Source organism: Strigops habroptila, chromosome 18, assembly GCF_004027225.2.
Source record: "Strigops habroptila isolate Jane chromosome 18, bStrHab1.2.pri, whole genome shotgun sequence".
Taxonomy (NCBI): Eukaryota; Metazoa; Chordata; class Aves; order Psittaciformes; family Psittacidae; genus Strigops; species Strigops habroptila.
The window spans coordinates 4,071,050-4,096,395 of NC_044294.2; the positions used below are offsets into that span (position 1 = coordinate 4,071,050).

The 25,346-nt window shown below is 43.2% G+C and overlaps 1 protein-coding gene across 2 annotated transcripts in view; it reads left to right on the forward strand.

Moving 5' to 3' along the window:
• Positions 1 to 25,346, forward strand: part of MAGI3 (membrane associated guanylate kinase, WW and PDZ domain containing 3) — a 78,548-nt gene that overhangs the window by 45,192 nt on the left and 8,010 nt on the right. For both annotated transcript variants that reach the window (XM_030473603.1, XM_030473601.1), the window contains exons 5-19: positions 315 to 489; positions 1,349 to 1,428; positions 3,466 to 3,523; positions 4,516 to 4,610; positions 5,236 to 5,424; positions 7,394 to 8,002; positions 9,105 to 9,136; positions 11,748 to 11,901; positions 12,493 to 12,584; positions 14,708 to 14,900; positions 16,076 to 16,261; positions 19,837 to 20,022; positions 23,626 to 23,728; positions 23,836 to 23,962; positions 24,470 to 24,613. In XM_030473603.1, the coding sequence (XP_030329463.1) occupies positions 315 to 489; positions 1,349 to 1,428; positions 3,466 to 3,523; positions 4,516 to 4,610; positions 5,236 to 5,424; positions 7,394 to 8,002; positions 9,105 to 9,136; positions 11,748 to 11,901; positions 12,493 to 12,584; positions 14,708 to 14,900; positions 16,076 to 16,261; positions 19,837 to 20,022; positions 23,626 to 23,728; positions 23,836 to 23,962; positions 24,470 to 24,613 (2,423 nt within the window). The remainder of the gene's footprint in view (positions 1 to 314; positions 490 to 1,348; positions 1,429 to 3,465; positions 3,524 to 4,515; positions 4,611 to 5,235; positions 5,425 to 7,393; positions 8,003 to 9,104; positions 9,137 to 11,747; positions 11,902 to 12,492; positions 12,585 to 14,707; positions 14,901 to 16,075; positions 16,262 to 19,836; positions 20,023 to 23,625; positions 23,729 to 23,835; positions 23,963 to 24,469; positions 24,614 to 25,346) is intronic.

The window sequence follows — 25,346 nt, forward strand, 5'->3', positions numbered from 1 at the left end:
GTGTTACAAACCCTGTTCTCTGTGCGGGAACGGCAGCAAAGTGTAGCCAACTTGGATTTCTGCCAGTGTTGATTTTTCAGGGTAGGCTCAGCCACATAATACAAGATTAATTCTGTTTGGCAGGGGAAGAGCAGAGTTCAGTGTTCTCATGTCAGCATTTCAAAGTTCACAGCTGAAAAAAAAAAGTGGAAAAGTGCACATCACATACAGGGGCGTGTTTGACATCCACTCGTAGCCAGATTAAGAGGGTGGTTCTTTGTGAGAAACAACATAAACATCTGACAAATAGTAACACTTTCCCTGAACAACTGCAGAAAACAAAGAAAAACATTCAGATTCTCCTGACTGGATGAAACCTGTTCCCAGCTACAACCAGACAAGCAGCTCCATGGACTTCAGAAATTACTTGTCGAGGGATGAAACCCTGGAACCCCTGCCCAAGAACTGGGAGATGGCCTACACTGACACTGGCATGATCTACTTCATTGAGTGAGTAGACCAACACTACGGAGGGGTTGCTGTGCCCTTTGGAGGAGGGAAGTGATGATGGGCTGCAGGGCTGAAGTCTAGGAAGCTGCCTGCTGCTCTTACACCTCTCTATTTCTGCTCTTACTGCTTCTATTTCTACATGAAATTTACTGTATCCCTACTCTTTCCTTACTGATAGTCGTCTCTGTTGCATACTTGGTATGATTGCCATCGTGCAGGAAACCTTTATGGTTGCACATGCAAAGTCAGTTTGTCATACGAATTTTCTATCTCACAGAATACAAAGCTGGGTCAGTATTTCTAAGTGAGGTGTAGAACATCATATAAACGTTTGCTATGTCAAATTGCTCTGAAATCTGAGAGCTTGTTTATTCTTTCTTTGCTGCTTGTGTTCCTTGGCCGGGAATGCATGCTTAAAACTACAAATAGCACAGATTAAAGCCCAGGATAGAAAAGTAGCTCATATATGCACACGTGAAACTGCCTCATTTATGAATTCTAAGGCAAAAATGAAGCAGAAACCTTGCTGAGAGTTAAGCATAAGAGGAGGCTAAAACTATTTTTTCCTTTCAGGTAGAAACAGCTGCTATTCCCACATGAGCTCTTGTGGACAGGGGAGAGTGTTTGTACCTCTAACATTTCACATCTGTCCTGGAGAGTCTCTAGTGTGCTGGTACCTCTGAGCGTCATTGTTGCCTTTTCTTTTCAGCAATTTATGATGTGACTGAGGCAAAAATAAAGGTTATATTAAAGGCTACAGTTCACCAATGGTAGTAAATATTTAAAAGCTAAAGTAAAGCAAAGTTTCTTCAGTCTGAGAGAGTTCTCTTCCTTTAATGGTCCGTGTTCTGCTCCACAGTCATAACACAAAGACAACCACTTGGCTTGATCCACGCCTCTGTAAGAAGGCCAAAGCTCCTGAAGATTGTGAAGATGGAGGTGAGATGTTCAGAACTTATTTGTCCCCTGTGACTGATAAAGGTCTGAGTTTATCACAGCTGGATACAGTCCATCACTGCTATGGTAGAAGCTTCTTCCCGCTACACGCGACTCTGGAGCAGGCAGTGTAGTGCTGAGTGTCCCTAGTTTGGTGGCAACAGAAGTTTATAGAAGACTGGGGAAGTCCGTAGTGTATTTTCCCTGGAATAATAGAATCAGGCTGAATCATGGGCTTATCTGCATTCCTGAGGAGATAATGAGATATTTTATTCCAGTAACTGTCATTATTGAGGAGAAAGCTGCATAGATTAGTGACAATCTCGGTGGAAATTGTTGTGCAGATGGAGGAAAAGGTCCATAAGTATTAGAATATAGGAATAATAAAGAAGATACAGCATAATATCTATTGCTGATGATACTTATTGCATGTGACATGATACTATATTTGAATGCATAAGTAGAGGGAGCAGTCTGACTCCACCTCTTTGCACTGTTGCTTCAAGACTTACAGGTCAGGTTCATGATTGGCCTACAGACAATACCTGCAACCATGTCCTACATGATAATGCAATTTAGTCAGCCAGAAAAGAGTACTAAATAGTTCTATCTTTGGTAAATGCCTGACATGTTACAAAAGCTGAGGCAGACTCAGAATAGCCTGTTGTCTTCCTAGATTGCATAGCCTAACAACCACATATTCATAATGAAGCCAGCTGGAGCAATGGACACATACTGCTGCTTATTAAACATATGTGCAGCTCACCACAGGATAAAAAGAGTGCTTTAAACAGAGACATGCAGGATATCCAAATGAACAACATCTAAATGAATAGACCTACTGTGTCTTTTGTCAAACCCTGTGGAGTGATGCTGGTATTAATAATTGGTAACATGCTGTCATATGCTAGGAAAATTCCTATTACCATCAAACTTAGGGCAGCCTCAAACAAGATTACATAGCAGTTTTACCCTTAAAATGTCTAGTTACCTGACTGTACCCATTATTCTAATATTTAAATTTCCATGCTCAAGATAACTAGTACAGTAAAGGTAAAATAATTGGACCTCTGTTTTAACTGCTTATCACCTTCAGTCAATAATGATCTGCTACTGGGCACCATCTTACCAGACTCTGAATTTGCCATAAAAAGGAGCTCTTCACATGTAACTTTCAGTGCCTGTATCAAACAGGTAATTTTTTTTATTTTAGACCCCTACTTTAGGGATGTCGAAGGCAGTGCAAGCCCAGGTCACTGTCAGGTAGCTTGCTGTGGCTGCAGGAGCAGCTTTTGGGGTGTCTTACTAAACTGTAAACATCAGGATGAAATAGGCTATAACGGTGGGGGCTTTCTTCTGAATTACCACATGTGGCTCTTACAGTTCTGACTGAAGGTTTCTTGAGTTGACTGAAAACTGAAACAGTGTGAGAATACAGTGAAATATCCCAATGTTACTGAGAGAAAAAATAAACATGGCATTGCTTCTGCCAGGTGATCTTAAACTGAAGGTACAAGAGGATGGAGGTACATGGTTTTACAAGCTTGGGATGTGATACAGCAAGGCATTTATAGTTCTCTTCTGTGGTGTATTTGGGGGCAGAAGCAGTGCGACCGTATTCATATTGTATAGCTTAAAAAGTCAACAACTATCAAATCACATTCATAATTTCTAATTAGATTAATTTAAAATAATGTATTTTTCTTCCCCTTTATAGGTTCTTCCTCTCTAAATAGGTTAGTTTGTATCTTGTCTTTAAGTTTATTATATGTTTAAAGTGGTGTGATTTTGTTGAATAAAAGTCTCCTCATGTAGTGGAACAAAGAGTGAGAGTTACAGGGTTTTAGATTCCCTGGAACAGGCTGATATCCTTTCATCAGAAGGACCAGCCTTACACAAGTAAAGGGAAGAAAAAAAGGACCTTTATTTTCCTTGTATTTTTCATGAGTCTGTAATCTGTCCTCTCGTTCCTTCATGAGAACTCTGATATTTGCAGATAGTTTTCCATTGAAATGGAGAATTTGGTCTTTCTGATTACAGAGCTTCCTTATGGATGGGAAAAAATAGAAGACCCTCAATATGGAACATATTATGTTGAGTAAGTGCTAATTGTTAATTTAACATATTTATAAATTGAAAATAATGAAGCACTTGATATGCAATATGTATAGGTTGTAATGCAATAAAAGTATTAAACATATCCAGTGGAAACAGTCCTAGGGGCAGGGAACACACGGTGCACACTTCTGAAGCACTGGGCTGTGGAAATATCCACGGTGTGATCTTATTGACTTACTGGAGTGTATTTCATTTGGGGAGGGAAAGCAAGTAGCAACCGAAGTAATTTAGTAGTGGGTATGGGCTGATGTAATTTTTCTGAGCTTTTACAAAACTCAGGTCACTTGATGTAAAAGTGGCACCTGGTAACTGTAAAAGAGCAAAAATAACTTCTCTCTTACTGCTGTTTCCAAAGAGCCAAATAACTAACTACTAAACTGCTGCAAGAGCTCTTTGGAATCTCCTTCAGGTCAGAGTAAATGAAATCTCTCGTCAACCATGGAGAAAAAATAAGTGGAGTTGAAAATGTTAGCTTCAGAGAAAAACAAGCTAACAGTATTTGAATTTGCAAAGCCAACACAGGTATTTAAATTCTGCTCAAACTCAACTGTTTGGTGGTTGGGGTTTTTTTTCCCCCCTCTGCTGTACTACTCAAGCATCTAATAGTAAAAAGGTGATGTCTGAGATTGTAAATGTTATAGGTAGATGGAAGCAACACATAGGGTCAAGAGAAAAAGCAGGTTTCCTCAGTTCCAAACTATTACAACCTTCTGAATATTTGCAGAGTGGAATGAAGCTCTACCTAGTGTTTACAGGAAGTAAAATTGTATTGGCTCTTAAAATCAAGTTGTTGAAAGAACAATAATGCTTTCAGTGTTGATTATGATATGATTTGTTGTTCATTCCTACAGAGCATTAAGCTGAGATAATAAGAAATTGTATCTGTAGATGTATCTTTTGTGGTTGTCTTTTCTGTGAAATAGGCAGAATGCTTTCTGCTGAAATCCTGATCTGCCTTTGGTGTGTTTACAGTCATATTAACCAGAAAACTCAGTTTGAAAACCCAGTATTGGAAGCCAAAAGAAAAAAACAGCTAGGACAGACTGATGTTGGCCCTTCAAAATCAGGTATCACTGAATATTGTCTTCTTTGTCACCAATATCTTTATCTGCAAATATAAGTAACCAATTTTAGAATTCATGAAGGCATTAGTCTTGTCTTTTTGCTGCCCATTGTGGTGTTGCCCTCCCAAATCTCTAGGGGCTTTAGAATTATTTTTTAAAGTTAAAATGGAACTGAGACCCTAAGACTGCTTTAAAATAGTTTGGATTGCTCTGAAGCTGGTTGTCATAAGCAGCTTTTGAATATATGGAGGGTGAGAAGAGCCAGCTGGAAGATACGGGTAAAACCATACCTTGAATTTTTATGCTTTTAATCTACTTTAATCTTGGTATTCAAGGGTTAGTGTGGTTAGAGTGTAAAACTGGAAATTAGAGGTGGGAGCTTTAGTTCCAGCTCTGTTGTAATCTGTACTATGGTCTTGAAAAGTCTTGTCCATTCACCAGCTCAGCTGTGAAGTGAGTATAACGGTATCTTGTTTGTTTTAACTCCATAGCAGTGCTGCAGAGGTTAACCAGCATTAACCAAAAAATCATTAGCTTTTATGACTCCTTAAAAACCAACCAAACAACTTCCCAAAACTAACCCTGGTGGATTCCAATCTTCATGTCTCTTTGTTCCCTAATTCAAAAGGAGCAGAGAAGTCTGTCTTCACTAGAGATCCATCCCAGCTTATAGGAGCACTGATACGGACATCGCTGAAGAAAAGTACAATGGGTTTTGGCTTCACAATCATCGGAGGGGACAGACCTGATGAGTTTCTTCAGGTGAAGAATGTGTTAAAAGATGGGCCCGCTGCACAAGATGGGAGAATTGCACCAGGTCAAGTATTGTTTCTCTAAACTTCCATTTCCTGTGGCGCTTTTAGAGAAGGAAGCTGCTGAGGCACAGGAGTTGGGTGACTGCATCCACTGACTGAATAGGAACACCTCAGTAAATGAAAGAGTTTTAAGATTTGTGGAAGATCTGTGCAGAGCAGAGCGCGAAAAAGAAAAGAAGCCATGGTCTAGGCATAAATCTCCTTTGAGGACATAGATTTATAGAACCACAGACGGGTTAGGGTTGGAAGGAACCTTAAGGCTCATCCAGTTCCAACCCCCTGCCACGGGCAGGGACACCTTCCACTAGAGCAGGTTGCTCCAAGCCCCTGTGTCCAACCTGGCCTTGAACACTGCCAGGGATGGGGCAGCCACAGCTTCTCTGGGCGCCCTGTGCCAGCGCCTCAGCACCCTCACAGGGAAGAGCTTCTGCCTAAGAGCTCATCTCAATCTCCCCTCTGGCAGGTTAAAGCCATTCCCCCTTGCCCCTGTCCCTACGGGTCCTTGTCCAAAGCTCCTCTTCAGGTTTCTTGTAGTCCCTTCAGGCCCTGTGAGCTGCTCTGAGATCTCTCCGGAGCCTTCTTCAGGCTGAACCAGCCCAGCTCTCTCAGCCTGGCTCCAGAGCGGAGCTGCTTCAGCCCCCACAGCATCTCCATGGCCTCCTCTGGACTTGCTCCAACAGCCCCAAGTCCTTCTTACATTTGGGGCCCCAGAGCTTCAGACACTTCTGAAGATGGCAGTAGTTCTGTTTTAGCTAAGACTTCTGGTTTCATGGTTGTTTACATAATGGTTTTTGTTCCCTCTATACGTAAAGTAAAAATAGTGTGTTTGGATCCTGGCCTGTGTTTTGCCTTGTTGCTGCCAAAAAACATCACACCAAATATTCAATCTGCAAAGAAACCTGCAGCAGGAATGAACAAGCAAAGTGTGATGAACTGGACAAGTGAGGAAGAAAGAGGCATGACAGTGCCTGCAATCCATGAAGAATTGCACACTTTTTCATATATGTTACTATATGTTTAATTAAACTAACCTATAAGCTTATTGGAACATACAGTTTATTGGAAAAGGCAACGTGATTCTTTACATATAACTGTAACTCTCTTAGTATTCAGATGAGTAAGAAGAGTTCATGCTTTTGATGATGTAATACTATTTATTTATGAAATGAAACAATTTCTGTTTCATTGCTGATCTGTTGTTTGAACTTGTTTGTATGTGCTTCATTTCCTCCTCTGTAAAAACTAGGCCGATCCTGAGGCATTGTGTTGTGGTGCACACACACATTTGAGTGAAAAGATGTATATCCATTCCTGTTGTGTTCATGTGATAATAGAGTTACTGTTTTACTGATGCCTAGGCATTTAAGTGATAAGATGGTTTGTTTACCGGGAGTATTGTATTGCACATGCGAAGTTTCTTGATCAGAACGATGCAAACTATGAAACAAGGTTTTGGAATCTGAAGGCTACTTCCACTTCATTTTGAAAATACACGCTTAGCCGAGTGTGGCAGCAGTGTAAGAATACAGAATGTGTGTGGGTACAATCCTAGCTTCAGTTTAGCCACTCCTAAAATAAACATAGGACCCTCCTCCCCCAGAAAATCTGATTTATTCTGGGTTGAGTTTAGGATGCTGTACAATGCGAATTAAAGTAGAAGACATCTGCTTGCAGGAGTGTGCGTGCACTGCTTCATCTCCTGTGGCTGGACAGTATCATTTTTTAAATCTGCTGCAGATTAAACTTTATATATTTAGGACACTGTGTTCTGAGATGAAATAGAATAAATGCAAAGAGGAAATCCTTTATGCTTTTTTGCAACAGATAGGCAAGAGGTAATAGCCCAGCCACCACTTGTTGCTAGTTTTGAAGGCTGCACTGTGACTTCCTCCAGTGAGGCTTTGGTTCTGAGCCCAAATGTGGATGGTTTTGTTTCTGGTTTTGACAACATTGTACTTTCTTTTGTAACAGGTGATGTCATTGTAGACATAAATGGAAGTTGTGTCCTTGGCCACACCCATGCAGATGTTGTCCAGATGTTTCAGCTAGTTCCTGTCAATCAGTATGTGAACATGACATTGTGTCGTGGTTATCCTCTTCCTGACGACAATGAAGACCCTGTGGTAGATATAGTGACAGCTACACCTATTATCAATGGACCGCCTGTGACCAAAGGAGATGTTTCTCTGTCCAGCCAAGATCTAATACCAGGAACAGTTGTGTTGGACCAGAATGGAAAACTGGGCCCTATGTTGGTCAATGGTCGTCTGAATGGCCCTTCCATGGATACAGCTGAGCAGAGGATCTCTCTTGCATCTTCAGGAGGCTCTCAGCCAGAGCTGGTCACCATTCCTCTAGTCAAAGGTCCTAAAGGCTTTGGGTTTGCCATTGCAGACAGTCCTACAGGACAGAAGGTGAAGATGATTTTAGACAGCCAGTGGTGCCAAGGCCTTCAGAAAGGTGACGTAATCAAGGAGATTTGCCATCAGAATGTACAGAGCTTGACACACCTGCAGGTGGTGGAGGTACTGAAGCAGTTTCCAGTAGGAGCAGAGGTGCCACTGCTTATCTTAAGAGGAGGTACATATGTGTCTTTACAGCTGTCATATATGGTTATATGCTTTTTAAAAGTCCCTTTTTAGTGCAATACCTAAGTCCAGTATCGACTGCCAAGTAGCAGCTTATTATGTCTCCGAGCCGCAGTGTTCTAAGTTTAATTTATACCTCTGAGTATTTGGGGTGAGAACACGTTGCTAGGGTTTGCCTGGGGAGGTTTTTTCGGTTGTTGGGGTTTTTTTTTGCCCCCCAGCAATTTTATTATGGTACGTTTATGCACTGTCTCTCAGAAGAGTCTGGAGAGTGCTAAGGCAAAAATTTAATCAGCATAAAACAAAGCGTATGATGGACAGAGTTTTCTGAGGCTCTCCAAATGTATTCCAGTAGCTGTAATAGAGAGGTGATCACAGGAGGCAGGAGGAAGCATCAGCAGTGTGGTGGAGCTGATCACTGGAAATGCCAGAAGAATACTTATTTGTGCTTTCATATATTTATACCTCTTCATTCAGTCAGTCACAGACCAGAATGTGTCTTCTCCACAAAAGTCGACTAGTAGGTAGTGTGTGTTTGCCAGGAGGAAGTGAATGAATTAGGGCTGCTCAGTGTCCATTTAAGCTTTTATTGTAGCCTTGAGAGTATCACTGCAGTCATAGACTTTACAAAGATCTCCAGGTCTTTTTCCTGGATGAATGGTACTAGTCCTGAATCTGCTAAGAAAATAATCAGATTTCTTTGGCAGCAAGTGAAATTTCTACAGACAAATTCACAAAGTCTCCATACCCAATGAAATGATGTGTGATTTGGTTGACCAGTGTGTAGCAAAAAGAGAAATAGTATTTTTCATTGTTGTACAGCAATTTCTGTACAACAGATTCTAATTCTAATTTGAGACTTCTCTGAAGTGATGTTTTCAGTTGACTGAACATTCACTTTGCTATTTAGAATCATAGCATCATAGAATGGTTAAGATTGGAAAGGACCTTAAGATCATCTAGTTCCCACCCCCAGAGAAGAGTGAATTAGTTACTATTTTCAACCCAGGAGGAGCTGATTATATTGCTTTATTGCTGTGTAAACTGTGGGTGATCTAATATTGAAATTGCTTTCTACATTGTGTTTTCTTCAGGTCCACCCTCACCTACTAAAACTGCCAAAGGGGTGAGTATTAGTGATGTATTTAAATTGGTTGCTGATGGAGAATATTCAGGGGGTTTTGGTTGCAAAACAGACTCATAAATATGGTCTACTTAACGCAAGAGATTCTTTTGAGGTTTTTGAGTTGTTTAATGGAAATGATGGATGTGTCTCTTACTACTGAAGAATCAAGAATGCAGCAAAGAGCTTCTATGTTAGAATCATAGAATAGTTAGGGTTGGAAATGACCTTAAGATCATCTAGTTCCAACCCTCCTGCCGTGGGCAGGGACCCGTCACCCTAGACCATGCCCCCCAGGACTGTTCAGCCTGGCCTTGAACATTGCTAGGGATGAAGCATTCACCACTACTTTGGGCAACCTGTGCCAGCACCTCACCACCCTCACAGTAAAGAGCTTCTTCCTTATATCTAACCTGAACTTCCCCTGTTTACGTTCGAAGCCATTACCCCTTGTCCTGTCGCTATAATCCCTGGTGAAGAGTCCCTCTCCGCATCCTTGTAGCCCCCTTCAGACACTGGAAGCTGCTCTGAGGTCTCCAGCAGCTTCTCTTCTCCAGGCTGAACAGCCCCAACTTTCTCAGCCTGTCTCCATACGGGAGGTGCTCCAGCCCCTGATCATCCTCGTGGCCTCCTCTGGACTTTTTCCAACAGCTCCATGTCCTTCTTATGTTGAGCACACCAGAACCAGAATAGGCGTAGTATTGTTCATTTGTCATGTTTTTAAATATGACATTATGACTTATGTTTTATCATTACTTCCTTCCGCCCCCCCCCCCCACTGTATTGAAATTGCTGTCTGTGTGCACGCTTTGACCTGCTTTTCCGATCTTGTCTCCTCTGGATTTTGGTCCCCGCGGTGATCTACAAGATGATTTAGCAAAACCACATCTACTTAGACAAAGAATTTGTGCCAGCTTAAGTAACTGCTGTCAGAGTACCTGTTAAAAGGGGAACAAAATACAGTATCTATTTTTTTTTTTCATTGCTAATTATCTGTAGTAAAGTGAAATGGGATTTCTAAAGGAAGTTTATGATACTTCAAGACTTCTCAATCCTCACATAGATTTAATGGACTGCTTAGTACACCCTTCTTAAAATGCTTGCTTATCTTTGAATCCGTATTTTCAAGAAGTCTGTCACTGATCGTTTCTGGTTGGGTGCTCACTGTTCTTGAAGTTCAGTCTTTTGGGGTATCTGTGATATATATTAGCTCAGTAATGACTCCTTGGGCTTAATAAAATACCCTCTGATTTGATAATGCTGATAGTAATGGATATTTTTGTCATGAGTGCTTCTTTTACAAGTTGGGCTAGTTGGTGAACAGAGCTGTTTCTTTAAAAATGTTTCTTGTACAGAACCAAGTATTGCATTTTAGGAAAACCCCACTACCAGTATGTAGGTGTAGCTTCTTTTTCTGTCTTTGTCATACTGGTTGAATATTAAAGTCATATCTCAGCAGTGGGATAAAGTGAGCACACAAGTTCAGTGTGCTTGAAACAGACTGCGCTCAATAATAGCTTCAGTTTCTGTTCCTTGCAAGCATACAGCTGCCTGCACTGAATAAATCAGTGCATAAATCCCTGCAGTCTGAGGATGCAGGTCTGTCAGTCTGGCTTCTGTGTCAGTGCACTCTGTGCAGGCAAGCTAAAAATACCTTGGATTTGGGGACTGGTGTTCTAGCACACGTGCAGTAGCAGCTTCCCATGGAGCACTCGATGTTCAGTGGCATTAAGCAGCATGGCAAAATAATTCAGTTAAAAAGGGCAAGCTCTTGCACTTATAAACCTACAAGAAGTGTCAAACTGCTAAATGGCTTGTGGGGGAGTTTTCTTCCACTCCTTGTAAAAGGGCATATCTAAGTCTGTTCTGCTTGTGCTTTTGTTTAATGTGCACAGACACATGCAGACTGCCATGTTCCAGTTTTTTGGGTTGGGTTTCAGCCCAGAATAAGTATTTAGAGTTACTTTAGTGTATAATTGATTGGAAATTAAGGTGAGAGACTACAAGGATCCTTGGTGTCCTTTCTTTGTGAAATACTAATGGGAGTGTTGCAGCTATGAACTGCTGAATTCCTAATTCCTCACGCCAAGTGTGAATGAACCGTGTTCCTCCTGTTCAGCATTATAACGCTGTTGGGGACACCTGCAGCAAACAATCTGATATTGAGCACAGCTCAGGTGCTCTTGTTTGGAGGTGGTTTGACAGTAGGCAGAAGGCAGTGCCCATGGAGCAGCTCATGCCCATGGTGGTGGTTTGTGCTCCAGAGCCCAGCAGGCGCCTGCCAAGGAATCGCTGCTTCTCCAAACGTGACTGGTCCTGTATGCCTGCTTCACCCTGCCAGTTAATAACTACCAGGAGCTTTACTCATCTCTGAGCAGCACTCACTTCAAACCCCCTCTGTAAGCCCAGTCCTCAGTAGAAATCTGTGGCCTGATGAGGAAGACCTCAGTAGTCTGGTCAGGCCAGGCACATACCTTGGAATAGCTACGTTGAGTTATAATAGTATTCCCTTGTTTTGCTCTGTGTTTCACTTCTGTGTGATGTTTATTGTCTTTGCACACAAGCACCCTGTTACGCTTTTGATGTAATACAGATTTGGTGGCGTCTGTTTCAGAAGGACAAGCAGGACAGTTCAGGGAGCTTGGAAGCTGTCAGCGATACCATCCCACAGCCAATGCCATTTCCACCCACTGCTGTACGACCAGGCTCTCCTAAACTGGACCCTTCAGAAGTCTACCTGAAGTCTAAGACTATATATGAGGACAAACGTGAGTATATCAACCTCAAGTTGGAAATGCTCATTTTTAAAGGATTTTTTTCATTGTTATCTATGTGGTAAAACTACTGCGACTTTCTTACTGAGTTTGATAATGTCCTGTAGATAAAACATTTCAATAAGTGCATAATTCATACAGAAATCAGAAAACTGTGGAGCACTTTTTTAAAAGAAGATACAATGTGTTTCCACCATATTTACAATAAAACAGTTAATCATAGAAATGGTCTCAAGGATGATCTAGATCTGAAGTAAACTGAAGCAGACGTGACCATTTCAGAGTTTACAGAAGGTAGCTCGGAGTTGTACTACAGACTGGCTTTTCTCCTGGCCCACTGTCCAAATGCAGCTGTGATTTCTCCTTTGGCATTTGTCAATCTGTTCTTTCCCTTTTCAGCCTTTTCTTAAAAATATATTTTTCCATTGCGGAAAGAGAATATCAGATTTGGCTGTTCAAATGATTTACTGTGTTTCTGATTACTGTGTTCTGTCGATAAGGAGAGTCAGAATGCAGCACCAAAGCATTACCTTTCACTAATCAAAGATAACTCCTTACATGTTTTGAAATGTTTTTTTTTCTTAGCTCCAAACACAAGAGATTTGGATGTTTTCCTACGAAAACAAGAGTCAGGCTTTGGTTTCCGGGTGCTTGGAGGGGATGGACCAGATCAGCCCGTGAGTGAAACTGTTTACAGTTACCTACGTGTTGTCTTACAATATTACTGTTAGAATGACTCCTACTCTGTCATCCTCATTTCCCTCTCATTGGAAACAGTTCAGTGATGGCAAAATTGATCAATTCAGTGACTGCCTTTTAAAGAGCAAGAATAGATTCAGATTACCTTTCTTTTCACCCCCCCTTCATGGCTGACTTTAATCTGCAAGGCTCCCATGCCCTTTCACTATCTGAGTCTAGTTTTGGCAGCAGTTTTCTCTGTCAGGTTGATAATACTGATGGTGTTTCTGTAGTTGTTGCTGTGTCTCAGGAGCCCTCAAAAGGGCAGTGCTGACACCCAGCCTTTGCCCCTTTCCACCTGATCCCAGCGGTGGTCTTGGCACGAAATGTGCCCTGGAAATGTGTGTGCTGTGCACGTCAGCACATCCCAGAGAGCAGATGAGTGGAAGGAAGCAGCTGCTTACCCTGCAAAACTCCATCGGGCCATTCTTTTGAACGCAGCCCAGTGAAACAAGGCAAGATTTGGGGTTGTGTTGCACCCCTTTTCCACCACCTCTCCTGCCAAATTTTTAAAAATGCATTTTGTTCTGTCAGCCGTTGGGTTTCTGGTGGATTCGTCTCAAGGAAACAAGCACAGCCTTTCCAGGGCACTCTCTCAGGCTTTTATTTGCCTTGTATTTTTCCCTCTCATCTCAGAAAATGCAAAATGTGGTACTTAGGATTTTCATGAAAGCCTAGAAGCAGAACCTATTAAGACTGGCTTACTTCTGCAAATGGATGTGGGCATTGTTTTGCATTGTAACTGGCATCAAAACATAGTTCTGATGTTTGCACAGGAGGAAGAATACTAGCTAGAGCCTAGTTTGCTGAAACCTGGTCAGTGACTAGAGTTCAGGTATGTTTCTAAGTTGTCGATGTAGTCGTTTTTCCAGGCCTCAGCCTGCAGAGTTGGGCTTTCATGACTCTCTGCTTGAGAGGTAATTGCCAAGGAATGGCGGAGTTGGAGGCAGATGGGCAAATGCCAGTGCAGAAACCCCTGTGTAGTCTGTTCTTCTTTAGGAGACTCCCCTTTATTTCCAAAAAGGCAACAATTTTTTTGCTGGGAAGAGGTGCTGAGACTTGTACCATATGTCGGGAGCCATTCCTTCGGCTGTCGAGTTAAGAGGAAAAGCTTTTGGAACAGACACTCATAGATTGTTTTCTGATTACAGTTAAGGAATATGTTTTTTTCCATTCACAGCTGTGATCCAGTACTGGCCTTTTTTTTTTTCTGTTTTCCTAACATGCATTTAAAGAAAAGGAAGAGCAATACCAAAGAATTTTCTTTCAGTTGCACTTTATAGCATTTGTGGTGTTTTGTTTCCATGACAGCCATAACTGTTGGTAAGTGTAAAGCTGATGTTGTGAACACTGTGTGCAGATGGTCTGCCCACCATTGCTTAACCTCCAACAAGTACTGGCCATAATTAATCTTAATCTTTCATTTAACCTGAATATGAATAGTGTGTTCTCAACTTATCTCTGTTATATTTAGTAGCACTTTCTGAGGTAGGAGTAAACAAAGTTGATAAGGGGAGTGCAGCTGTTTGAATCCCATTATCTAATCACCAAAAGCCGTGTGCTGAAAAAGCTCCAAGCATGGAACTGTCTGAGCAGCTTTTCAGAAATAAATTTGAATTCTTTCAAAAGCTTTTACTTTCCCAATCACTCTGACCTAGTCTTGGTTAGAAAAATACTTGAATAAGTAGAGTGAATGACAGAGGCTTTTGTTTCAATAATGTCTGGGAAATAATATATGTGTAAAAAGTACAGTCTGTGCTTAAGTCAAAAGATGACCATTATGCTCAAGAGGCAGTGACATTTCCAGAATTCATGGAAATAAGGATTAAAAAGCCCTCAAAACTAAGTATTTACTGAATGCTTTGAGCCCCCAAATTATACCCAGAGTCAGCTTGTGCAAAGTACACTCGCTGGCTGTTTCTGCTACAATTGGACAGTTAAATAATCTTTAAAATTACCTTCCCAAAAGCGCTTATCCGTCAGGATTCACCTGGATTCCATTACATGTGCTGATGAGTTCATGTTCTGCTGCTCAAACCCCCTGACTCTGCTCTGCTGACAGATTTATATTGGAGCCATAATCCCGTTGGGAGCAGCAGAGAAAGACGGCAGGCTTCGAGCTGCGGATGAGCTGATGTGCATCGATGGAATCCCTGTGAAAGGGAAGTCACACAAACAAGTTTTGGACTTAATGACCAGTGCTGCACGGAATGGTCAGGTGCTGCTCACAGTCCGGAGGAAGATCTTCTTTGGTGGTATGTTTCTGTCTGTCCGGAGAGGGTACTACAGGGCACACATCTGGCTGAAGGAACCCTTTTTGTAATCAAATCATCTAAAGCTGCTCTGAAACTTGTCAGTTATTGCACTAGAGTTGAGCAGCCTGAGATTCAGGAGGGTCAGCTATAACTCTTAGTAAGTGGAGAAAAGCAGAATTCAGTAAGCTGATGCTTTGATGCTTGGTGGTTTGCTCTGCTCACACAGGTAGGGCAATAAAAATTATGATGGCTTCAAACCTTTTTGCAGATGTTAATTAGAACAGCCACTAATCCTGTGCAAATGGAGTAATGACACAATCTCTTTTCTGTACAGCAGCCGTATTCTCAAATCTCTTGGCACCTGTGTGTAGCAAGAGAAAGTGCATTCAGACCAGAGATGACTCAGGACAGCATCTTGTGATTCTGCAGTTTTAGATCAGTGTCCAGGTCAGCAGTGCACAGAGAAGCATTGTCTGTGATTTGATGATGCTGATCAAGTGAATGGCAGAGCTGGGATGGGCTTTAGGAGAACTGATAACAGTCCCCTGTTCTGATTACCAACCATTATTGCCTTTCCATTGCATTACTCAAGCATTCGTTCTGAGTACATACAAGTAAAAGGAAGAAGTATTTTTAAGATCAATTCTCAATGTCTTTTAAGATACCTTCTGGTAGATGAATACTTCAGGACCAAAAGTTTGTAGGTTTCCTAAAAGAAAGCCTGACTTCAGTCTTCAGGCTCTTTTAAAAACCATTTCCATTGTTCCAAGTAAACAGTTTTTCCTCACTTAAGATAGCAATAGTTGTGGTTTGTAGCTGAATCTCTGCCATAGACCTTGTAGCATGCAGAAAAGCCACAGTGGGATTTTTTTACTATAAAGAGGCATCAGGTCACTCTGACAAAGTCTGTGTACACAGAGTCAGGTCTGTTCACCTGTGTGCAACCAGTGTGCAGCAGGCTTTCCTTGCATAACTGGGCCTTTGAATGCTTTATCCTGCATCTGATTTCTGTCTGATCCAAATTGCATTGTTCATAAACTCACCCCTTACTTTCCCAGGCAGACAGTGTTTCCTCATGCTGGCACTGATACTGAGACGTACAGTTTTGCTGTAGCTGCTTTGTAGAACAGCAGTATTGTTTTTTCCTTATTTGTTGTTTGTCTGTTACCTGAAAGGGGAAAAGCAAGCAGAGGAGGAGGAGTCACAGCCTGTCTTCACACAAAACGGCTCTCCCCGGCTGAATCGGGTGGAGTTTGCAAACTTGCAGTCCCCAGAGGTCTACGATGTCCGTCTGCAGCGGAAGGAGAATGAAGGATTTGGCTTCGTCATCCTCACCTCAAAGAACAAACCTCCACCTGGTGGTAAGTGCCGTGTTCTGGTGGTGGTGTCACTGCCTGATGCTTGTACCAAAGCTGCTCCTGGCAGCAACAGCAGCAAAGATGGGATGCAGCTTCTTTAAGGATTTCTCCTTCTTTGATGTGCTGGTGTTACCTACGCAGCACTCTGCAAAGATACAGTCATTTTCCACTCACACTGTTTCACAGCCCAAATAGCTGAGGCTTGGTCTGTCTTGCTTCATGTTCACGCTCTTCTTCACCCAACTGTGACATAAGTAGGGAACAGGGGAAAAGTCTGTCGCATGCGACCAGCCCATACACAGGAGTGTGAGCTTGTCACAGGGCAATCCTCAGGACGTGGTGGTGATGATTCCCACACTGCATTAATTCATAGGTGTTTTAATGGAAGTATAGTTTCAACCTTTATATTATCTAATCAGGTAGAATTTCTCATTTTGGAGGATCTGAGAAAGTAGAGACTGCAGTACTTGGAACAAAGCAATGAAGTTGTTATTGTCAGGCAGGTAGGGTGCTTGTCTAGAGAGATAATCAAAATGAAAAAGGAGCATGCTGGTATTACAGTTCTGACATATGGACATGGCTTCAGGCATAGCTGTAAAGATAAACAGCAAAAGAACCAAGGTTAAAAGCAGAAATAAAAAGAAATACTGTGAGCAGAAGTGAATGAGAGAAGCTGCTTGAAGGAAGCCCTGGAGACCAACTCAAGGACTGGAAAGATCCGTGACCAGTCTGCTCAGTGTAATCAAGTACTTCTCGTGCTGATGGCTGCTACTTACCTCCCAGTGCCAGGGAGAGGCTGTTGAATATTTTTTGCAAGAGGTGGTGAGTAGGATCATCTTTCTGAGATTCATTCCTATTGGCCATCACGAAATAGTTCATAGAATACTTTGGGTTGGAAATAGGTCATCTACTTCAAAGGTCATCTAGTCCAAGGTTTGGTTATTCTGTGGCAGCTCTCAAAATACAAGCCAGCTCTGTGTTCACCCACAAATGAACTCAATTCACTGACATTAAGGTAGAGATAACTCCTGAAATCCTTACTCAGTTCTTTTAGTTCTGTAGTGTAAATCACCCTTCTGAACTCAGCTGGTTCCAGACAGACATAATGATGGCTTGACAGTGTGTCTCTCTTACTGAGCCTCAGACACTTCTGTTTTTCCACTTCATTTTACTGCACAATAAAAAACCAGCAGGAGCACAGAATAAATAACACTGTGCTGAATTCATGTGATATATATTTAAAGTGTGATGCAGTCTTGGCTCAGACAATACCTTTTCAAGAATGTTAAAACTAGCCACTCTGGAAGCACCCAGCGTGGTCGGATGGTGCAGCAGCAGTGGTGCAGGCACGGTGCATCCTCTGTCTGAGGATCTGCTGCAAGTCCCTGTTTATTTGTTATTAGAACTGAAAGTAGGAGGCAACTAAAACCAATTCCAGTGCTGGAAACATAAGCCCTGTGGTCTAGGCTGTTTCTAACACACAGGGAAAAAAAAAGAGATGCTGGTGCAGCCACAGGTTGTGCTGTGCAGAACTTTCCTGTGGCACAGTTTAATATGAAGCTATTGTGTTCTTCTAAAGCCAGGATTATTTTAAAACAAGTAATCAGCAATTGAGTCTGTAGCCCTGCAGTGCTTTACTCTTCACAGTTGGCTCTTAGCTTTATATAATAGTTAAAACCCCAATCTATTAAGGGAAGATTAAATAACATTTAAACTCATGGTGAATGCTAGAAGGCATCAATGTCTGTTCTTTCACAGCAACTTCTGCATGTGCTAGCTCATTAAAAGAATCCTTGATGGCTTTTTAATCTTGGGTGCCTGATGATGCTGTGAAAGTGTTTCAGATTTGCTGCCATGGATTTGAAAAGCCAGTTGATAATTCTGACAGGTCATAATGTTCCTCACCTCTTCAATCCTGCAGGGAAAAGCATGTTTGGGAGAGCAGCAGCTACAGACAATAGGTATCCATCAAACCTGCTTCAGGCTTTGGAGATGCAAACAGGCTTTTATATGAAGTACCAGTAAGGGTATTTATGACACATGTGGAGGTCAGTCTGGAGAGGTGTTTGGAAATGAGTTACCAAGGAGCAGTGCAGCAGTTCCTGTGCAGAAGAGCCCTGATGAAGGGTTTGGGAAGGACAGGAGCTGATTTTGCTGTGTTTTCAGGCATACAGATGAGTGAAAGACTGCTCTAGATGCATGGGGAAGCACGCTGACTGATGTACTTTGCTGTAGTGTGAATGGGCTGTTGGGGCCACGTCAGCACCCAGGCAGCTCAACGAGCTGCTCTTTTGCCCCAGGTTTTGGTAGGTTTCTCCCCTCGCAATGGCACCTCACTGGCTGCCCAGTGCCATCTGCAGCACTGATGTTCAGGTCAGCAAACTGTAAAACAAGATCTCTCCCTGAGCACCAGCACAGTTCTTGGCAGGGAGACACGGGAGCCATGGCAGGGCTCTCCCTCCAGAGGAAGAACCATGCTGAAGTGGAGCATCCCTCCCTCCTTGTGCCCTTTTAGTTCTGCTCCTTCCTGCATCTGTGTTCATCTCTGGGAAAGTAACTACAAGCAGCCTTTTTTCCTTCTACTTCTCATAAAATTCCCTCTTTTCCCTGTTCTGTCTTTTCTGGCCCCATCATTTTGGCCTTTAGAGGAGTCTCTATACGGAGAAGAGTGTCACCATGGGATGGACTAGGAAACCAAGTCAGGAGAACTAGTTAAAGTTCAAGATGATTACTACAGGTTCAAATTCATCTTGGAGAGCAGGAATAGGGAATGGGTCTATGCAGACTTTGTTGTGCTACCTGGGTGTGCTGAGGGTCGCTGCTGGTGCTCACCAGGTTACTAGGTCAGTCTCTGGTAGGAGAAGTTGGATTTCCTTTTGGAGTGTATTTAAGGCTTAATTTTTGATTTCAAGGAGGAAGACTTAACCTGTGCATCTGGATTTCTAATGACTGTGTTAAACTGGACGTCCATAACTGTCTCTGAGTCTGCACAGTGATCCAGGGTCTCTCTGTGAAATGGAAAAGAATACAAGAGGCAAAGAAACTGCTTTAGAGCGCTCCTGGGACACATGGTCTTACTCATCCCTTCACAGATGTGACCTGTTTCTTTCCTGTGTTTTCCTTTAGGCATAACACCTTGGATGTGACAAGGCCGTGCTGGCAGGGGTTGCTGTTTCCATTCACTCTACTTTCTTCATTATTTGCAGGTTTTTCTTGCACAAGCAGTGCCACCCTTTAAAGCAGGAGCCATCTCTGGGGTGACTGTCACAATCTAGGTCTGTGTGGTGCTTGTCTGACATAAATCACTGTGAGGGTGCTGAGGCGCTGGCACAGGGTGCCCAGAGAAGCTGTGGCTGCCCCATCCCTGGCAGTGTTCAAGGCCAGGTTGGACACAGGGGCTTGGAGCAACCTGCTCTAGTGGAAGGTGTCCCTGCCTGTGGCAGGGGGTTGGAACTGGGGGAGCTTTAAGATCCCTTCGAACCCAAACCATTCTGTGATTCTATCATTCATATGATTGTATGAATATTAATTATGAATATCAAATGAATATGTTGCTGTGCCTGTTCTTGATTTCCTAGTGATTCCTCACAAGATTGGGCGAGTTATAGATGGGAGCCCAGCTGACCAGTGTGGGAAGCTGAAAGTGGGAGACCGTATCTCGGCAGTGAACGGTCAATCCATCGTTGAGCTCTCACATGACAGCATAGTGCAGCTCATCAAGGATGCAGGCAACGTGGTGACTCTGACTGTTGTGGCTGAGGAAGGTAAGGAAGGTGCATGGTCCCAGCAGGTTGATGGTTCGTACTACGCTGCCAGAGTCTGATGTTTGTAACTTCTGAAGTTAATTTGCTTAAAGTGGAGTATTTTAAGATGTTTGGAAATTAAAGCGAGTGAAGCTCATCCAGTTGCTTTGGAAGAGCTGAAGGCAGGTGGGGCAGAGAGACAGCTGCCAAGGTGGTTATACTGAAAAATAAGATACAAGTATGAACAACATGGTGCAGGGTAAGAGAAATTCTCATGATTTTTCACATGAGAGAGGCAGACTGCTGCTCACATGGAAACATGCCAGAAGACCTTGTCTTCTGCAACTAAAGAGAAATGACCTTTCCAGGAGTGGGGGGGGGGGGGCTGCAGCAGACGCAGGATGATGCCCAGAGAGAAAATCTTGTCTCCAGACAGTGCCCGTCTCTTGCTGCTGCCAGGAGCTGTGTTCCAGATGAGCTCTGGAACATCTGGATGCTCTGGAGCAGCTCTGCTGAGCAGAGTTGGGGTGCTCTAAGGCCATAGGGACACTGCTTTCAGATCCTTTTCATTTAGGCACTCTGAGGTTTTCCATCCTGCCATGTTAAAATACACAAATTGCCTAATGCTGCATCTCTGGGATACAACAGAAGCATCCAGTAGTCCTGTCTGCCAAAACCACCCTTTGAAAAATGGTCACATCCCACCATGAAACCCTTGCCTTGGGGTTTTCCTGCAGAGCCTCTGGGGTGCCTAGTGGATTCTTCACATGCAAATGCTGTGTCCATCTGAGCATCAAAGTGAGTATTTGTGACTGCAAAGTCATCACAGAGTCACAGACTGGTTTGGGTTTGAAGGGACCTTAAAGCTCCTCCAGTTCCAACCCCCTGCCATGGGCAGGGACACCTTCCACTAGAGCAGGTTGCTCCAAGCCCCGTCCAGCCTGGCCTGTGTTTTTAATGGAAGCTCCCATGCAGCACTGCATTCAATATGGCATTGTTTCTACACAAACAGTTCACTATAAATATGTAAAATCCAATCATTTGAGGAGGAAAAGCTGTTTTCTAACCCTGCTTGCCACTGTGTTTTTCTGGATCACTGCTTGTGGGTTTAATTAAACTTGCTAGCGTTACTTTACCAGAAAGTTGGCTTTCTTCACATTTTAAATAATAAATACCGAAAGCCAGAATGTGAATAAATCCAATAGATGATTCTCTAATTTCACATTCATGACAAATATTTAACATGCTCTCTCAGCCTGTAATAAAAAATTTCAAAGACTTAATTTTCTGTTTTGTTAATGCTGAAGCAGAGAGACTTCAATAAATTGTTACTTTTCTATTAAGATTTTCATTCTATCAAATCTGATTCATTCCATTTTGAAGGGACACACTTCAAAGCAGTTGCCCAGGGCAATGTTTATAATGCAACTGAAGTTGTGTTGGTTGCATTAGATCAGTTTCTCTGGTGCTCTTAATCAGCTTTGTTTTGAGAATAAGCTTTCTGAAGGTAACATTTTTGTCCCTTATTAATGCATGAGCGTACCTGGATGCTGTGTAAGAACTTGTCCCACTTCCTCAATTACAGATTTGGAGCCAAAAAGTAGATACAAAACAAGAACCTGAGGAGAATTAATAAAGAGGGGGAAAAAAGCTCTTCAGTAGCAGGTGATAAAATCAGACTGAAAAGACTGGACAGAAAAAATGTGTGGCATAGAGGAGGTGGAGTTGGCGTGTATCAGATGTAGACAGTGAAAGAGAGAGAAATAGAACCTGTTCCACCAAAATGGGCATATATCACCACTTGAAAATTCGCCTTGATTTAGCTGGAGAAATAGTTTACCTCACAGCACAACCCTGTATACAGCAGATCCTGTAGAAAGCCAGGGTGGATGTGAATTAGTCAGGAGTCCAGATGTTTTCCCCACTGGGTTGCGGGGGGAGAGCTGAGCTTCAGAGATGATTCACAAGACAACGGTGAATGCTGAGGAAGGTGCAGGATGCAGCTCCAAAGAAAAAAATGCCCTTTTGCCAGAAGCTGTTCAGCATCACAAAGTATAAACCCTGATGGAGTTTGCTGTTCCCCATCATCTTCAGTGCTGTCCTCTGGGACTGCCAAGAACAATACTACCATGTCCCCCTTCCCTCTACCTCCCAGATTTCACAGATGCGTGATATTTCCTTTTCGTATGAATAAATGAATTGTGCTTCATGTGCCAGAAAACATTCTTTAGCATTTTTCACAAAAGCAGGAGCCTGTCAGCTTTTGGTCGTGCATTAGCTGGAAACACAAGGGAGCAGGCTGAAGGGAGGACTGGAGGATTTGTACAAACAGATGGCATATTTCTTGCCTGTGCTTCTAAATTAAAACTCTGAGTATAAACCAGGAGTAAAAGTTGACATTTTGTCTCTAGAGAAAAAACTCCTTAAGGCATATCATAGTAACAGCACCAAGCAGCCTGTGAAGGACTTGAGAGGTCTCACATACCCGAGAAATTCAGTCTAATAATAAGCATTATGTTTTCCTTCCGTTAAGATCATAGAGTCACAGAGTGGTTTGGGTTGGAAGGAACCTCAAAGCTCATCCAGTTCCAACCCCCTGCCACGGGCAGGGACACCTTCCACTAGAGCAGGTTGCTCCAAGCCCCTGTGTCCAACCTGGCCTTGAACACTGCCAGGGATGGGGCAGCCACAGCTTCTCTGGGAAAAGTCTGTGCCAGCGCCTCAGCACCCTCATAGGGAAGAACTTCTGCCTAAGGGCTCATCTCAATCTCCCCTCTGGCAGGTTAAAGCCATTCCTTCTTGTCCTGTCCCTACAGGCCCTTGTCCAAAGCCCCTCTTCAGGTTTTCTGTAGGCCCTTTAGGCACTGGAGCTGCTCTAAGGTCTCCCCTTGAGGAGCCTTCTCTTCTCCAGGCTGCCCCAGCCCAGCTCTCTCAGCCTGGCTCCAGAGCAGAGCTGCTCCAGCCCTCGCAGCAGCTCCGGGGCCTCCTCTGGACTCGCTCCAACAGCTCCACATCCCTCTTGTGCTGCTGCCCCAGAGCTGGATCAGGACTGCAGGGGGGGTCTCCCCAGAGCACAGCAGAGGGGCAGAATCCCCTCCCTCAACCTGCTGCTCATGCTCTGGAGGTGCAGCCCAGCACACAGGGGGTTCTGGGCTCAAGCGCATGCTTGTGGGTCACAGGGAGCTTAAAGCTTGAGCACTTTGTGTATTTTACTGGGGTTGGTTGGTTCTTAACTGAGCTGGATCTGACTAGTCCCTTTTGTCTGTATTTATGTCTGAATACAACATGGGCTCATTCACTGTCTTCTATCAACCTGCAGTCAGTCTAAAACCCTTCTGTTCATGTCTGGTTCAGTTAAAATGATGTTTTTCTGAAGAAAAGCAGCATAGGTAAGAATAAAATTCCTGGGTGTTTATTCCATGGAACCACTTGGGTTCCTGGCTTGTCCCATTAGACCTTGGAAAATCCTCTTTGCCTTGTGACCACAGCGAGCTCAGCTCAGCCCAAGATGCCACAGCAGTAGCAACAGCAGACACTGCCCTGATGGCCACTGTGCTCTCGTGGTGGGTGTGTTGCCTTTATATTTGTGAAGTTCTGATTGTTGATTTTTTTTTAATCTATTAGAACACCGTGGTCCTCCCTCGGGAACAAACTCCGCCAGGCAGAGTCCAGCTCCGCAGCACCGACCACTGGGGTCAGCCCAGATCAACACTTCCAGCACAGACAGGTACAAAGCTTTTGGGGTTGGCAAAAGGAACTGAGAACAGCTGAAAAAGCTTAACCAGAGGGTTGTTAATGCAAAGATAACATCCACATCCTTTTCCCTCTGTGCAGGGGAGCTACGGAAAGTGAAACTGGAAAAGAAGTTTCAAGTAGTTACAGGCTTTCCTGGCCTGAGCATAAGCACTTGACACAGTCTGATGCTGGCGTGGCTTCAGTTGTTGGTAGCCGTCATTCCCAGGTACAGGTAACCCTCCACAGGGTGCAGAGACTTGCAAACTATTTGTCCATCAAGATGCTACAGTGGCATTGCCATGGAGCATTCAAATGAGAACAATTAAACATTCCCTTGTCAGACCTGGGTGGAGAAGTTGCGTGTAAAAATGCAGTGAAGTGTTGAACAGAATGTTTTTGCTAATGCCTTAAATGTTATTATCTCCTTAGTATAGTTGAGGATATATTATAATGCTAAAAGAAGCAGCAAATGCTTGCAATAAGGCCACTACAGACCCTTTGGCAGTTTCTTAAAGAAATTTCATGCATATCTAAAACTTAGAAAGAAAAATGTTCTGTATGCTTAGACTTGGGATGAAACTATTGCACCCAGTTGTACATGAGTGGTGATGAATTCAGTGTAAACCGTGGATTGCATGTTTCTCAAAACGTGTGAAGCGTTTTTCCGGAAAAACAAATGTTTGAATGTGCCTATAAGTCCTCATCTCTTTTTTCTCTGTGACTTCCTGCACAGAATCCTGGCTGTTTCCCAGTGGAGTTGGAAAGGGGCCCTCGAGGGTTCGGATTCAGCCTTCGAGGAGGAAAGGAATACAACATGGGTTTATTCATCCTTCGACTTGCTGAAGATGGGCCAGCTGTCAAAGATGGGAGAGTACATGTGAGTTTGTCTTCTCTAATCAGTTTGTTGATCAAGTTGGCTTTTTGACGCAGTAATTTACCCACAGTAGCAAAATTCTTATCTTTGTGCAAGGCATTCACTTTCAGATGTTGTAGTAAAAGCAAAGCATATGGGTACAATGCCAAAGAGCAATGGTAGGTGACAATCTGTGACTACTACAATCTGCCCAGAGCTGAATTTTCAGAGGCTGGAGCATGATGCTTTCCGTGTGCAGTCCTGGTGCTTCACTGCATGTACCACCACTGGCACAAGGCTCTGCCTCCATTTGTACTGTAGTTCGCAGCGCAGGGCTGACACAAATACTTGCTGGAGCTACTGTGAGGCTTAATTGGATGTGGAATTCTAAGTATTGTTAACTCCTATCATCCTATTCTTTACAGTAATTCCCTTCTTCCCCCATGCTTGAGGGACTACATGAGTGTAGTGTTCAGCAGTAATATTTTCTCTTGCATTCCAAGTGCTGTTACACTGAGCTCCAGGGCTTTGCTTTCCCAACAGGAACAACCAAAAGGTTCCCAGCTGACTGCACTCTGCTTCATGTAGGCAACCTGTGCCAAGGCATCGGTTGGTGGGGGACTATGATAGCAAGATACTCCTGAACATTCCAGCATGATGCCCCCTTCCACCATTTGGCACCTCACTGGGCAGGGGATGTGTGTATGTAGGGATGTGTTCACTGCACCGGCGGGCGGCCGTGTTCCATGGGAACGTG